The sequence below is a fragment of the Siphateles boraxobius genome, unplaced genomic scaffold (genome assembly GCF_051911475.1).
Source record: "Siphateles boraxobius isolate OS27281-9 unplaced genomic scaffold, OSU_SipBor_1 29, whole genome shotgun sequence".
NCBI classification, from domain to species: domain Eukaryota; kingdom Metazoa; phylum Chordata; class Actinopteri; order Cypriniformes; family Leuciscidae; genus Siphateles; species Siphateles boraxobius.
Genome location: NW_027508908.1, coordinates 2,452,182 through 2,470,000, shown reverse-complemented (window position 1 = coordinate 2,470,000; position 17,819 = coordinate 2,452,182). Strand labels below are relative to the sequence as shown.

General features: G+C 37.5%; 1 protein-coding gene across 1 annotated transcript in view; it reads right to left on the bottom strand.

Annotated features, from left to right (window-relative positions):
• The window catches only part of LOC143753551 (heparan sulfate glucosamine 3-O-sulfotransferase 6), a 17,972-nt gene extending 479 nt beyond the window's left edge, over nt 1–17,493 (bottom strand). Inside the window, exons 1-2 of the mRNA XM_077245950.1 lie at nt 16,765–17,493; nt 1–1,427 (exon numbers count right to left, since the gene is read on the bottom strand). The exon at nt 1–1,427 is cut by the window's left edge and continues 479 nt beyond it. Of these exons, the coding sequence (XP_077102065.1) occupies nt 809–1,427; nt 16,765–17,276 (1,131 nt within the window). The 5' untranslated portion in view covers nt 17,277–17,493 and the 3' untranslated portion in view covers nt 1–808. The remainder of the gene's footprint in view (nt 1,428–16,764) is intronic.
• Nucleotides 17,494–17,819: the final 326 nt, after the last annotated feature.

Below are 17,819 nucleotides of genomic sequence, written 5' to 3'. Positions count from 1 at the left end.
ACTGAACTGAATCAACACTTTGAAGAGATGCTTTACATCAGAATTTGAATTTATATATTTGATGAAGTTTGCACCATTGATTCTGTTACCGTGAAGCAGCTTTAAAACAATCTGTATTATATAAAGCGCTATATTAGAGCCCCTAAAAGTGACTTGGTGAATGAAAAAAAAAAAGAAATGGGAGGAAAAAATATATTTCTATGCTTTTGTGTTCTCTTGTAAAAGTTAAGAGTTTCGCCGAGAAACAAAGAAATAAAGAAAGTATTGAGAATGGAATTTTTCTCGGGGGAGCGCAAACATTTTGCGAAAGAGAGATTTTGCATATAAATTTTCCTCCTATGTCCATTTAGGGGCTATATAAATATAAGTGACTTGAGGTCAACTGTGAGGTCAAAAATGATTTTGCTGCTCATAAACCCCATTCACACAGCAGTCCTGGTAAATTACCGTAAAATGGCCAGAATGACTGTACCAGTAAATACACAAATATGCTGTTCATACAAGCAACGGCGTTCTGGCTTTTTACCGGTAAGAGACCATTCACACATCAGCTCCACAATACCAATAAATTCTGTGATGTCAGTCATCGGAAGTGATCTTTAAACGCCATGCCGTTGTCTTCATCCGTTACCATTACCAGTAATTTACCATTAAAGACTGTATGTGTGAAAGGGGCTATTGTCTTTTTGGGCCAGAACACACAATATGCACCATGAGCTTTGGCTGCACATACTGTGAAGGTGCTGAAAATCAATAGACAGTTTCATAGCTTTCTGTATTATCAAAAAGGTTCCTGGCTGCAAATCTTTTAGTCCCAGCCAAAGTCCTGGCCAGTCATCTGGTAGAACTTCATGTTGAAAGGCCTGTAGAAATCCCTGAGTCTGTGCAGCACCTCCGGCGGGATGTGTGGATGCGGTCTTCCTTTCGTCTTCCCCAGGCATCGCGGTCTGCTGCTTCCCTCCGGCTTTTTGAGGCACGGGAAGCCTTTAGTCTGGTTAAAGTAGAAGTGCTTATTGGTGACCACTCGTTTGAGTCCCAGAAAATCCTGCACCCTGCCCATTTCTCCCGCCGGATCCGTCACCAGCTTCTCGCCGCTCACGAATAGAAGCTGCGCGAGCGGGAAATACCTAAGCCAGTTCTCCAGGTGTTTGGAGTAGATGCCGATCCTCACGGCGCTCCAGGACGTGTCGATCAGACCCGTGGTGGAGTTCTTAAATACCAGGTCCTGGAAAGATGGCAAGCCGGGGTTTTTGGTCAGAGTTTGTGTGTAGTCTGACACGGCCCGGGTCACCGGGTCACGGACCACCACGATGAGTTTGGTGCTGCGGCTCATAGAGAAAACTCGGGAAGGGGCTTCAAGTGTGATGAAGTAGCTGGGTGTCTTCTCCATAGTGATCTGGCCATCTAAAGTACGAGGCATTAGGTTCCTACAGAAAGAGAAAGTGAAAATCGGTCATATTGGAGGTCACTCTTATTAGGAGTCTGTGGTTTCTAAATTGTTCTACATCTTGCCAATATGCATTAGAGTTTTAAAGTGCTTGTATAATGCTCATTTACAAGTTTATAACTTTATTTGTGTGGTATGTTACAATACATTTACATGATTTTTCTTATACATTGCTGCATACATTGTTTAAGTTACTGTCTCTTTAAAGCCAGTCTCTCTGAAAAAACATAGTCTGCTCTGATTGGTCAGCTGCCCAGTCTGTGGTAATTGGTCAAACACTTTGAGCATGTGTCGGAAATGTAATCAAGCTTCAGCTCCTGAGGATTCAATCAAACATTATTATATCTATATGGCGTTGATATTGATCCATACCATGTTTTTTTTTCTCCAAAAAAATACCCAACTTACACAAACGTTCTTTGACGACGGGCCAAAGTTGCCATAGTATGTGAAATGTACAAATGGGTTCCAGAAGTAAAAATCCCATTCATTTTCACCATAGGGGAATTGATTTTTAACCATTACTTATAAACCGTTAAAGACAGCTACAAGGTTGTTAAACGATGGTATATGCTTATTTAGAAGCCATCAGCCTACATTATTTCAACTTATAATAATCGTGTTTAAAAACATTATTCCGGGAAATAAACCTCCACCCACCAACCAACCAGACAATGAAAATAAATGAATGAATGAAAAAAATGATGGGAAAATGCTTCGAGAACCAAGGCTGCTAAAATTGACTTAAGCATGTTGATAAGCTACACTCAAATAAGGCACAAGAATAAAAATATATGTATGCATTATGGGTTTGTCTTATTGTCTTTTCTTTTTTGTCATTATTTACTCATCCTCGTGTTTTTACAAACCTGTACGACATACTTTTCTTTTTTTTTTGTGTCACACAAACTAAGTTACCTTGAACAATTCATACATGTTTGATTTGAAATGACATGAGCATGAAAAAAATGATGACAGAATTTAAATGTTTGAAAGAACTGTGCCTTTAGGGATGCTGCATTAGAATCTGGCCAAAATTATAATTATGCTGGCTTTCAGAACAGCATTTGCATTTGGAGTGCACATAAATGTCGTCTAAGTAGGCAACTCACTAGGTTTTGGGACAGAAACTATGTGTAGCTTCACCTATGTCGTCCAAACTAAATATTGAACTGCAATTTTAAGCAATTCTGCAAAATGAAAAACTTTATTAAAAGTGACTCTGGAGACGTGATAATTGCCACCATTTCAGTTCATTATGATGAAAGATGTTCCTTTTATTATCAAACATAAAACAAGCACTTCTCTGATGAGGTAACTGTACAATTACTCAGTCTGAGTAATGCAAAGTGTTGTTAAACAAACATTAAAGTTGACTTTATTAAAAACTAGCCTAGTGGAATGAACGAGAAGGGAGTTGGTGAGTTGCTATAAAAGAAAAAAAAAAGACGAAACCATAACAGCTCTTAGCAGTCATTTCCTGATGGGTTTTGTCCCCAGAACGCCTGAGCACATTGCGTGCTGATTTGATGATTTTTGCGAAAACCTAGTTTAAAAGTTAGCCTTTACCACAAAGTGGAATGGATGTAAAGTTGTAAATAAAACAAGATTTATTGCTCCAAAAATATTACTTCAAAATTTATGCTAGTTGCCATTTCTTTGTAATTAAATGTGAAATTTTCTAGCAATTTGTGACTGAAATTGTTTCTACACCAAATCTGGCAAAAATCATATGCATTATGCATGTAGCCTATATAAAATACAATTATGTATAATATATTATAAAAAAATTAATAATTATTTATTCTAAGATGGTAATAAGTACCAATATAAAATATATAATTTATAAATACATTTTTATAAATAAATAAATATAACTAAGTATAAATATATTATGGTTCTTGTTGATTATAAGGTTCAGTTAATCTCCTCGATGAATGTCCAATAGCTCCAGCATCAAATGGAAAAGTCTCTACACTAACTCTCACTATTTCCATAGAGAACATATGTAGTAGATTAACTCTTCATTGGTCTGGGATGACGTTTGGAAATCTCTCTCTCTCTCTCTCTCTCTCTCTCTCTCTCTCTCTCTCTCTCTCTCTCTCTCTCTCTCTCTCTCTCTCTCTCTCTCTCTCTCTCTCTCTCTCTCTCTCTCTCTCTGTCTCTGAGTCTGGCCATCATCTCATTGCCATAAGGCTAATACTGAACTCTAATAAGAATCATATTCCTCTTCGAGATCTTTACCACAAGAATCAGAGTTATTTAGTGCCAGTGGCCTGATGACTGTGAAGGACAACATTGAGAAATTGGATTTGCCATATTACTTGACCTGCAATACTTTTAAAGGAACAGTTCACCAAAAATCACAAAATGTTGTCTCTGTTTATCCACTCTGATATCATTCAAAGATTGATGTTATTATTTAGGGGTTCTTCGGACCGAATGGTCCCGAAGAATTTAAATAAAAAAATGTGTAAAATCATAGCTTCATCGGAATGGTCCGAAATTTGGTGACTTTGTTGGTACTTGGTATATGAACACCCCCAAAAATTGGGGACAGGATTTGAATAGTCTAAGTGGTTGTAAAAAAAATGGTCACACTCAGGGCCTTCGGGTCCAAATGGTCCCGCCATAGGAAATGAATGGGAAATTGGCAAAAATGTGACAATACAGAGTTTTTTTGTGCGTACAATCTACAAATCAGCCACGATCCAGAAAAAAAGCACACAACAGTGAAGGGGTGAATCTATAAAACATCAAGAGTGCAAAACAGACACATACACACACACACACACACACACACACACACACACACACACACACACACACACACACACACACACACACACACACACACACACACACACACACACACACACACACACACACACAAACACACTTTTATACATAAAAAAATGAATAAATTCAGATTACATATGTGTTTTGCATTTTTAAAATGCTCAGTTTGTCCACCAGATGGCATCCATCTAATTTCAAAAATTGCCTTTATGAGGTCTAGGCTTGACTCTAAAATGAAATACAGCTTTAAAAAAAATAAAAAAAATGTTTTTTTATTTTTTTATTTTCTATTATATTCAATGGGGGGAAAATGGGGGGAAAACGGGTCATATTTATTGCATAAATATTAATTATAAATCTTAAATTATCTCAAAACACCAAAAAAGAAAAGAAAAAATATTATAAAAAACAAGTAAAAAAAACAAAATATGATTTTCTTTTAATAAATATGAATCAAACCCTTCCGGACCATTTGGTCCCGAAGACCCTGAGTGTGACCCTGAAATGAAGGACCCCAGAGGGTTAAGGGGAATCTTTATAGACTCTTCATGCGGCGATTGTTGTAAATTTTTAGTCTGTTAAAGTCACCATCTTTAATGGAATATTGTGGTATTTATTATAAATGATTTATCTGCGCACATCTGAATTTCCTTTAAAAACTTCCCGTCCATGTAACATTTAATCAAAATAAATTCCCCTCCCTCTCGCAGCAACATCTTTTCTCTTCTCTGATGATGCGTTTACTGGCATGAGGGCGGAGCTACCTGTCACTCACATGAGATCGACCAATAGCAAACCACAACCATCAAATCAATTCCCCATGGACAAAATCAAGTCCCACCCTACATTTTTTCTTGTTCGAAAAGCCTTTTCATTCAGATATACGTCACAATAGGACAAAAGAGACTATAAAAGAATTTAAAAGACAAAACCATAAAAAAGCACCATAATATTAGGCCATGCAACTTCTGAAGCCATACAATAACTGAAATGTACCTATTCCAATCACGCAGAATTTCTTTGAAAGTGTTTCAGGTATGTTTACATGATGCATGTTCCCAGTGCCAGCTTTTAGAGATGTGATCTTGATGCATTGCAAGCATGCAAACCTTTTAATTTGGATTCACAATGTCATGGTTAATATCAATGTTGTCATTCTCACCTTGCATTTAAAGTGCAAGCACTGTTTGGCTATGTACACACAGCTAAGTGCTTGTTTAATTCAGAGTAATCAAGCTAATGGAAGCCATAATGGCACTGGCCGTGTCTGTTGACATCTTGTCAACATCGTTTACGTTGGGGAGAGCAAGCTGGTAATCAGCGAATAGTTTGGGCTTTTCTAAATTCACGCCAATGGCCCACACACTCTGGTCCATCCATTTGATCTCCAAATCCAAAGAAGCATAGCAAGATAAAGCCCCCATTTTGTCCAGGTTTGCAAACGCAGCTAACTCGACCTCTGACAACCTTTGATCTCTCGCCAGTTGTGAGCTCGTGTGTTTTGTTCTTTATCGGGTGGCTTCGCAGCAGCTGCCGCTACCTATGCGGTGGTCAGGGTGATGAAGCGGCTAGCATCCATGCCGTTTGTTTTGATCACACCTAGCGCAGCGTTAGTGGTTAGCATCTGGGCCGGGAATGTGGGAGTACATGTGAGCTTATCAGCTCAGAACCTGGCAACAATTTATTTCTGTTTAATAGTAAAGAAGGCACGGCTGCGGGTGGCCTGGTGCAAAAATGTGCTCTAAAAGTATCAACAAACTCAATTTGTTTGGTGTTCATTTGATTATAAAATAAGCATTACAATTTTTAAGAAAACTACATTGTAAAATTTTTTTCCATAACATCTAAACATCCTTACAACAAACTAAATTGATCAGACAGACAGAACGATAGATAGAATCTAAATGTACTGGCAAATGGAGGCGTTAAAAATGAAGTGATGTGATGATGACATAAAAAGTTCAGTGTTTATTTCAATAAGTGAAAAAAAAAGGTTTTCCAATAGAGTGCAAATGGTATTTAGAGTGAAAATAAAAAAAATACAAAACAATCAAAAATAAAATAAACTGTTCAAAGTTATATGGAAACCTTTGGACATGTCAATAAATTGACCCAAAACAGAGCGAGAACTATTAACCAACTCACTCTACGAGCTTCCGAACAGCTCTGAGAGGCCCTCTTAAAAAGGCCAAGCCCCTCCTATTTGGACTAAACCATTAAAAAATTAAAGGTAATAAAGAAATTTAAGAAAGACAAAAAAATTTGATTTAACAGTACAAAGAGATAAACTGTTATAATAATATAAAAATGTATCAACATTGGGAAAACAAAACAAATTAAACAAATTATTAATGTTTAACAATGTTAAACTAAGAATCAAACAGAACATCAATCTCCCCCTCATACGTGAGAACAATTAACTGTGCCTCCTATCAGCGAGAATGAGATCTTCAAAAATGGTGGCAGACACTGTGAACGGGCTTTGTCTGTTTGGGATGGGAAAATGTTCCAGTTCTATTTATATTATGTAAGTGGTTAATTGAATACAATTAACATTTAACATGGTTACCTGTCTTGTTTGACTTCTTACTGTAACACAACAGAATACATAAATCAACATAGTGAAATTAACAACTCGTCAATTTTAAATTAAAAAAAGGGTGTGGTGAGGACAGGAACAACCCTAAACAATTCACAATCAGTGACACACACATACCTGTGATAATTGCTGTTCAAATTTGCACAAAAGAGATAATGTGTTATGATGTTCAGAATGAAAAGTTTATGTATGAGAACACGAATAGTCTACATAAACTTTTCATTCTGAACATGAAGAGTCCATGAAAAGGACTCTTTTTCTGTTAATGATTAACAGAATAGGAGTCATTTTACAAAATAAGAGTCTCTAGTCACTGAGCATCATCGCGATAGATAGATAGATAGATAGATAGATAGATTTTCAATTGTATTTATTTATTGCCACTCCCATGAGAAATCTGCATCACTTACAGCACATGATAAGAAACTGTTTAGTTGTAAAGGCTCAAAATATTCCTGAAAAAGATTAACAAAAGAACATGGTTTCATATTGGACACCAGACAAATATACTGACTGACCACCACTGTTTGGTTTAGGTTTCTGTGGGTTACTTTTCAAAATATTCAAATACATTTTTGAACCAAAAACATGTTGAACTATAAAAAAGAGACAATAAACAAAGAGCGGTAAGTCATGCCTGATTACACGACAAGCTCTTCCTATTCTACCTCTTCCTCTGGGCTGTTTGCATTATACACGTCATAACAGAGTGGGATTTTCTCTCCCTCATTTACATGAACCTATCGGATATGACCTTTCTCCCATTATCAGAGGAAAACATCCAGACTGAACACCACCCTGTGTCTGGCAGCAGTGACCCGGGATGTTCCCGTAGGATCTCTGCCACATCTGGCAGCAATGAGTCTCTGGGAGGAAGTTGCTTCCTATTAAGGGCTAACCATGGGCCTGAAACCAGTACGGATCTTTTGTCCAATATTTTTGGATTGAACAAATTAAAAGAAGTTATCTTAACTTTTGGGAAGCAAGTCAAACTCAAAAAAGCCCATAATATACAAAATACAATGAGTTGCAATGTAATTGCAGCGCTCAGTTAAGTGCACGAGGACGGCAGGACCTTCTCATTGAGAGCATTGAGGACACAGGCTTGTCATTACACAGCAAATGGAAGCTTCTAGAAACTGTGGGAAGCAATTAAATGTCAGCTGGAAATACCAAGTTAAACTGCACGAACATGCAAACGGACAGAAAGCACGAGACATAAACAAGCCCTTAGGGAAGAGAAATGACAGAGGAGTCCTCTTAAACGTCTCAATTGTTTCTTTTAGACATCAGTTACATTAAATAGAGATTTCTTAGTTTTATCTCCTGAGAACAGATCCTAGTGATCTGATCCTTTCCTTTAGACTTTCTATGTCATTACTGACAACGATTTTAACATGAACTCAAGAACAAATGATCTGAGCTTTTCTTCAAAGGAATGCTGCATCTGAAACAGCGTTGGTACTTAATCAAGTCAAAACTGAGCTCTCCATTAAGCTCTGAAAGAGCAACATCAGAGCAATAAAATAAGCCTAGAAACACTCAGCGGGCGCTGAAACATCAGGTTTTCACTCTGTGTGTGGCATCGCAGGAAAGCCACAGGTCAAAGGAGAAGCCAAGGTTTAAACGCTCACATCCTCGAAAGAGAGAGAGAGAGAGAGAGAGAGAGAGAGAGAGGGAGAGAGAGAGAGAGAGCTCCTGCATTAACAGGAAACAGATTAGCGGCAAATCAGAATGTTCAGTGTGTGTGTGTGTGTGTGTGTGTCTGTGATGTGATGTGTGTGTGTGACATACGATGTGTGTGTGTGTGTGTGTGTGTGAGAGAGAAAGAAAGAAAGAAAGAGAGAAAGAGAAAGAGAAACTAATTGCCCTTCCTATCATGTGGGAAAATCAGTGGAGCTGCTGAGAGTGTGTGTTTGCGTGGGTTTATCTGTGAAGCAGTATCAGGATGAACACACCCAAAGCCGAAGACACAGAGGCAGAAAAAGACAACTGCAGATCTATTTAAACACTGTCAACTCCCTCTTCTTAAATTCCTTCTAAAATACCTATCGATTCTACCTTTATCAGCTAGTGGCATCTGTACGAGCAGCCAAACCCAAAAACAAAAACCCTCATACATTTTTTTTGTGAACTACTTTAAGTAATGACTCATATAATTATATAATATAAAGAGCTTTTCTCAAAAGTTCTCCCAACGCTGGAAGATGCTGCCAACTGAAAATAAAGCAGTACAAGACATAAAGCCTTATACAAGGGTGGTTAAGCACTGGTTTTAAACTAACCAGAGCTGTACACATATTAATTATTGTTTGAATCATTTTTATCTATGTTGCCAGGGTTGAGAGAGTATCCTATATCCTCTAAGAGAGTATCTTATATATATATATAACATAATATCACACGCTTATGTCCATTTCTGAATATCAGCGATGCTGAGACCCTAGTTCACGCTTTCATCATTTCACGGCTTGAATACTGCAATTCTCTTACTCAATTCATCAATAAATAAGATGTGCAGAACTCCAAAGCTATAGGGTCTTCACATACACAAAAAAATCTTCCCACATTACTCAGACTTCATTGGCTACCTGTTCGCTTTTGTACAAGATACATACTCCTTAACACATTTAAAGCACTCCATGGTCTTACCCCTAACTATATTTCTGATCTCATCCACACCTACTCCCCAGTTCGCACACTTAGATCTTCCGATACCGCTCTGTTGACGATCCGTAGGCACAAACTTCATCGTTTGGTGGAAGGGCTTTTTGTACCGCCGCCCCAACACATCCGCGACCTTTCATCATTACACGATATCAAAACCCACCTTAAAACAAATCTTTTTGCTACTTTCCCTGACCCTTAACTCTATGATCAAATTTTTATGTATATACCTCAATCTATTATGTTATCCATCTCAGTTTATTTGTATCGTTTTAGTTTATAATTGTATTAGTTTGAAAGTGTTAAAGCTATAGGGTAGGTGATTAGTTTTGTAAACAATTATTGTTATATTGATTGAAGCTCTCTTCACAACCTGATAGCAATCAATAATAGAAGTGGTCTTTTACACATCTTTACACTATCATTTACACATCTTCATCCTGTTCAAAAGTCCCCTCAAATCTAACTACATCCTCCTGATTAGTCTCCTGGCAGGATGTGCTTCCTTTTCTTCCTGCTTTTAAAATCTACTTCCGAAGCTCCTAATTATCTAAACAGACTGGCTGAAATCTTTTAGATATTAAGTGTTTGAAGTTGTGTTAAGGATCAGTCACCGGAAACAACGAGGAGGAAGACGTCCTCTACTGCAGATTACTGGTGGACAGAGTGGATGTTTTTAATGTTACTGGTGGGCAGCAAAACTGGTCAAAGCTTAAAAAAATTACCGTGATTGTAACGGTAAAATACTTTAAAACTGCTACAGTGAAAAACTGTTTCATTTAGTGTAATTTTACAGTAAAATACTGTTACATTTAATGTTTTTGGAAGTGAAAAAGAAAAAAATTATAATTTTCAGTGAAAAAAACATAAATTGACATTCCCACAATTCCCTGCGTGACGTATTTTTTGTTGAAATAACTATGCGTCTTCATAGTTTTTCTTAGTTTTTTTCTAATCAGTTACGTACATTAGGGTTTTATGTTACATTTAATGTTTTTAAATTCATGTTTTTTGAATTTTTTAAATTGCCGTCTGATCTAATGTTACTGGTGGAGAGCAAAACTGGCCAGAGTTTTTGGAAATCTGATTCAAAAATTGACACAGTTTTGCAGGTAAAAAACAACAACAAAAAAACAATGCAATACTGTATCCTTAATGCATCTGAGATTCAGGATGTGTCACAGTTTCTGGAAATCGTCCAGTAAATGCCCACAAACGCTTGACATAAATCTACAGTATAAATTTGGCAGGAGGACCCTGGGAAAAAAGACCTGGCGCAGTGTATATTCAATGAACTATATGCTATGGTGGTGTGTGCAGTGAATATGATTTCTGTGACAATTGTGTAACTGCTGACTGAACCAAATCCAAAGAGCAAAACTACATTTATAAAACCGGTGTAAATTTATATGTGACCAGATAGCGTCTCTGTAGCTCCTATATAAGTTTCAATGCACACATGAAGGAATATAAAAGTAAAAAACGATCGTACAATGGAAATCTGTTCAAATATGCACCACACAGAATTTTAAGTGACTCAATATGGAGTGTGTAGAAGCATAATGAAGCTTTAAGACCGGCCTGGAGGAAACCACATCCCTGGCTTGGTTAACAGCCCAGCGTATGTGCAGATTTAACAGTCAGTCGCAGGACTTTGAGCAGAAGAACGACTGCAGCTGCACATTTGGTTCTAGTAGGATTATGTCCTCAACCACTTTTATTAATCATACTTTTCTTGTTGGAAGAATTCAAAAGGAATATGGGCTTTTCTCTATAGCATGCCTGTATTTCAGCAGTAAAAGATGAGGCATTTCTGCTGAGAAGCCATGCATCAAAAACAACTATATCTATGCCGTTGTGGGTTGGTGAACAACTTAGGACCAGACAAAGCTTTCCTTCCCTTGGCCTAGACTGTAACTTAACCAGTACAAGTTGTTCCTTAGGAAATTATTATCCAGCTTACCACATTATATAAAAAAAAAGAATAAATAAATAAATCACACGAAAAAACAAAGCTAAACGCGTTTCTCACAGACTTACAACTCAGCCTGGTGTGTCTATTAAAGACATGCAGAAAGTCAAAAATAACGGGCGCTATAGTCAATTAAGCTAGCCAATCAGAAACCCTCTCTACCAGTCATGATTTTGCATATTCAAATTTGCTGACAGGATTGGCTTAAATACATTTGGAGGGCGGGTTTCACAAAGAACCTTTCAGTAAACAGTTCATAAAGAAGAATGGAGAGCATTTTAATAATCTAAATAACATTTTTTCCCCACTATAATGAACCTTTTGTGGAATGGAAAGAAATGGAAAGAAAAACTTTTTTTTAAGTCTAGACCTCCCTTAATTCCAAGCAATTTCTTTTTATATCTGAGATCTGTTGTGATTGTTTAGTGCCACATATAAACGGATCTTCTATAATTATTATCAAGAGACCCTGCATTTGGTGCAACAAATTGTTTTAGGACATGATGGTTTCCATCAGTTGCTTCCTGAATGTTCTTCGTCATTACGACTCTGAGGATATAGATAACTCATCTATCTCTGTTCTGCAGCGCTGATGGTTGAGTCCACACCACTACCCTCAGCCCTGTTCAATCAATGGCTAGTTTAATGTTAGAGACCCGGGTCATATGGGAAATCAAGCCTGTCAAATCGGCACTCTGACATCATGAAATGTATGGCTTTAATATCTAAATTGAATGTGTAATGCAAAATGTAAATGTATTCTTTAACATCAGTGACAGATTAACTGAAGAATTATTAGGTTTTTGCGTAGAATGGATTGAGTGCTAATGCTTTTTCTAAGACGGTTTGTTGGAATTCTGCCTAAATATCAACTTGGTTTTAAGCCATTTCTTCTGTAATTTGCAAAAAAAAAAAAAATTATCCAAATCTTTATATCTAAATTATGAAATAATATATATATAGGGCCTATATATATATATATATATATATATATATATATATATATAAACAAAGTAAATGCAGCTATTTTAAGTATAGATTAAATATTTATGAATACTATTTTATAATTATAAATAAAATATTTATATATTAAATAAATAAATATATATATATATTAAACAAATAATTATATATATATATATATATATATATATATATATATATATATATATATACAGGTCCTTCTCAAAAAATGTGCATATTGTGATAAAGTTCATTTTTTTCCATAATGTAATGATACAAATTAAACGTTCATATATTTTAGATTCATTGCACACCAACTGAAATATTTCAGGTCTTTTATTGTTTTAATACTGATGATTTTGGCATACAGCTCATGAAAACCCAAAATTCCTATCTCAAAAAATTAGCATATCATGAAAAGGTTCTCTAAACAAGCTATTAACCTAATCATCTGAATCAACTAATTAACTCTAAACACCTGCAAAAGATTCCTGAGGCTTTTAAAAACTCCCAGCCTGTTTCATTACTCAAAACCGCAATCATGGGTAAGACTGACGACCTGACTGCTGTCCAGAAGGCCATCATTGACACCCTCAAGCAAGAGGGTAAGACAGAAAGAAATTTCTGCACAAATAGGCTGTTCCCAGAGTGCTGTATCAAGGCACCTCAGTGGGAAGTCTGTGGGAAGGAAAAAGTGTGGCAAAAAACGCTACACAACGAGAAGAGGTGACCGGACCCTGAGGAAGATTGTGGAGAAGGACCGATTCCAGACCTTGGGGGACCTGCGGAAGCAGTGGACTGAGTCTGGAGTAGAAACATCCAGAGCCACCGTGCACAGGCGTGTGCAGGAAATGGGCTACAGGTGCCGCATTCCCCAGGTCAAGCCACTTTTGAACCAGAAACAGCGGCAGAAATGCCTGACCTGGGCTACAGATAAGCAGCAGCACTGGAGTACCCACAGTCAGTGATGGTCTGGGGTGCCATGTCAGCTGCTGGTGTTGGTCCACTGTGTTTTATCAAGGGCAGGGTCAATGCAGCTAGCTATCAGGAGATTTTGGAGCACTTCATGCTTCCATCTGCTGAAAAGCTTTATGGAGATGAAGATTTCATTTTTCAGCACGACCTGGCACCTGCTCACAGTGCCAAAACCACTGGTAAATGGTTTACTGACCATGGTATTACTGTGCTCAATTGGCCTGCCAACTCTCCTGACCTGAACCCCATAGAGAATCTGTGGGATATTGTGAAGAGAAAGTTGAGAGACGCAAGACCCAACACTCTGGATGAGCTTAAGGCCGCTATCGAAGCATCATGGGCCTCCATAACACCTCAGCAGTGCCACAGGCTGATTGCCTCCATGCCACGCCGCAGTTTCTTTCTGTGTCTTACCCTCTTGCTTGAGGGTGTCAATGATGGCCTTCTGGACAGCAGTCAGGTCGGCAGTCTTACCCATGATTGCGGTTTTGAGTAATGAAACAGGCAAGTTTTAAAAAGCCTCAGGAATCTTTTGCAGGTGTTTAGAGTTAATTAGTTGATTCAGATGATTAGGTTAATAGCTCTTTTAGAGAACCTTTTCATGATATGCTAATTTTTTGAGATAGGAATTTTGGGTTTTCATTAGCTGTATGACAAACTCATCAGTATTAAAACTATAAAAGACCTGAAATATTTCAGTTGGCGTGCAATGAATCTAAAATACATGAAAGTTAAATTTTTATCATTACATTATGGAAAATAATGAACTTTATCACAATATGCTCATTTTTTGAGAAGGACCTGTATATTATACAAGGCTATATAAGAGCCTTCTGTTACACAGCACTCACAAGACAGGAGATAAAACCTATATCTATTCTCCTAAAACACAGGTCTTATCATAAACCTTTATGGCCAAGCACCTTGGAGCATCATAAAGAATCTCAAGAGCTGAAAAGGCAGCAGCAGTTTGTCAGCAAGATTGAATATGCGCAGGTTAATTAACTGTCTCTATGCCTAAGTGCAATACAGTTGGTTAAGGAAGAATCGATAATCAGCACGTCTGCATTCATCATTGATCGGGAGGAGACTTTAATTCCACACAGTGATTTATGGAGTCATGAAAAGGTGCTACCAGTGTCAGGTGGGGGAGGAAGATTTTTTTATGGATTAATACACAGAATTAAAGAACATGTAATGGATGGACATGTTAATCAGAACACATTAGCAATTCATGAGAAAAGAAATTGCATAAAAAAAGATTTCAGCTTTCAGAAGATTTGTATGATCTTCAGTTTATAGAACTAAATTACAATTCTTTATTAAATGATGCAATTATTATAATTATTTTATAAATTATATATTGTAGTTTATTTAATATTATAATTTGTTATTAATTCATAATTATCATTATTACATTTATTAATATAAATATTATATAATTAAATGTTATGTCATTTGCATATACACAAATTAATATTTGTTACTTAGCCTATAATAATTAATAAATAATACATATATTCAAGTATATTTTTAAATATGAATACAAAAATATAGTAAAAAAAGTATTTCTACATTTTTCACTGTTGTAGATTAGCCTACTATTAAAGTAACAATGTAAATTAAAACAAAATGATAAAATAAATGATTAAAATAAAATGTTTGACTAACCTGTTTATAATGTATACAATATTTGTACAATGTACAATATTTCACATGGGCAACAGTCATGACCTTTTAATGAGTAAAGTATATGAGCACCTGGTCTCACACACACACACACACACACACACACACACACACACACACACACACACACACACACACACACACACACACACACACACGCGCGCGCACGCACGCACCCACACACACACACACACACCTCCATGTAGGGCTTCCAGCTGGCATGCACAATAGCTCAGCTGTCATTACACATCTGCACACACACAGAATACCAGTGGTGTTGACAAGGCTGATATTGAATTATACATTACAAAAAACCCATACATGGGTACTTTGTTTACAATAGCTGTCACCACACGCTGGAACAAATGTGTGTGCAAGTGCGTGAAAGACAGAGAAATCATCAAACTGACCCTCAAAGTCGCTTCACAGGCTATAGCTGTCTTCAGCAGAGAGGAAATGCATCATAAACCGTCCGTGATGATTAACTCCATAATAAAAACTCTATCATCATTTACTCACCCTCATGTCATTCCAAACCCAGTCAGGTTCTATGAAAAAAATAACAGCATACGAGTTTGGAAAGTGAGTAAATAATGACAGATTTTCATTTTAGGCCAAAGTATTTCTTAATAGACATGTTTAAGAAATCATTCCCATGTGTCTGATTTCAGATTGGATGAGATGAGAGACAGATGAGAGAGACAGTCAATCCACAGACATTATATTGACAGAGGGCTGAATGTCCTGCCGATGAGACATGACTCGGGACGATTATTGACAGGTGATATTAATGAACCAAGTGACATTCAAATAGAGAGGAAGAATCAATTGCTGATCAGTGATCATACACGTATAACTGCTTGACGGACAGTCTAAACATGCAGTTTTGAAAGAAGTCTCAGTGTGAAAACTCTTTTAAGGGAGTTAATTAAACCAATGATTTCTGCTTGAAGACTTTACGACAGAAACTTTATGTGCCGCATTTCAGTCTAGATAAATTACAATGTCTGTTATAAAATTGGGCTATACTGTGAGATAAAACATCTGGTGGCTCACTTAATTACCACTCTTAACATTTTAAGTGGGTAACTTGGATAAAGAAAATTGCAGTCTCCATGAATTAAAATCATAGGGAGTGATTATACAGATAGATATAAGACTATTATTTGTGATCGGGTGTTTTTTCTTGCGTCTCCCACTTCGAGCACGAGTGCGGGTGGTTGCCAGGGCATTGGTTTCTAAGGAGTGGTTGTTAGCACGTTGCTATGCAGTTGCTAGTGGAGGGTGGTTGATACGGAGAGTTGTTACATGCTGGATAAATAAACAAACAATCAAATCATATTTTTCAGTTAATGGTAGGAGTGGCGTTCACACACTTAGGGTCACTGTATTAGACACTTGCATAGATCTACAAACAGGTTTGCTTGTGCTATATTTCTTTAAGAAAAATGGCACTACTCTGGTGTAGCCTACATCCTATTGCATTCAATGTTGCACGTGTGCCTTAAGTGTCCATGCAAACAACAAGCGCGTGATATCTTTCATGGCTGCATAGCTAATGAAGTTTACACGGTTAGGTGTTTTGATCATTTCTATATAGCCCTATAGTTAAAGCGAACATATAGGCTAATTTACACTATTATATCGACCTACCTGTACCACTGAAGACCCTTCTCATAAAACCTGTCAAAGAAGTGCGGCTCTGCGCCCACTGCTCGCACGTCAGGATGGACGCGCAGGAACTCCAGAAGCGCGCGCGTTCCCCCCTTTTTCACGCCGATGATAATCGCCTGAGGAAACTCTTTAGTCCCAAAGTTGTTTGACACAGAAAGATTGCTGTAAGTATCATAGCCTAAAGCTCGCTGCCGCTTCTCATCTTCCACGTCTATCGCGTCCTGATCGAGGAGTTCGCGCACGACGGAGCCGTTCCCGTGCGCGTCCGGCTGGAGTTTTTTCCCTTCCTTTGGGAAAAGTTTGCTTTTGAAACTCTGATGCACGTACAGTGGACTCGGCATGGAATCGCAGTATCCAGTGAGACAGTAGAATACATAGGTGAATATAAGGATCATGGTAAAGAACACGGACACCTTGGAATGCGCTTTCAGGTGTCCGAAGTCGAAACTCGTTGTCCAACATCCCATGAGTGTCTTTGCTTCGCAAGACATAACACGTTAAACGGAGGAATCATGCCGTATTAAATGTAAAATAGTGACTTTTGGATGCAAGATTTAACATTTAGTGAGATTTCTACTCACGCCTCAAAGTCACTAAATCAAATGCACATCATATTTGCGCGATCATGTTTTATCCAGAGAAGTAACATAACGAATTATAATTGACGTGTTCTTTTTGTTGGACTGATATGACTTCTTTGACTTGGAGTCCCGCAGTCGTGCAGCTTCGGGTGACTAGGGTTACCCATTCATCTCCCACCCGTTTTTGGTGCGGTCCACGCCCCTCCGAGTCCCACCCCTTTTCCTCAAATTGCTTTTATGACTTTCCTAAGCAGTTACAAATCCATTAAGTACTGTTAAATCGATGAGAGTTAGAGAGCTTGTTTTATTTGCGGATAAGAAAAGAACAGGTCAAAGATCACAGCTCTTACTGCATAAGAGAGATAGTGAAATGTTATCTCGGGTATTTTTATGGCATGTAGGCAACTTTCCTACATAGGCAGTGAAGATGAAGAGGTCAGTCAGTGAGCAACA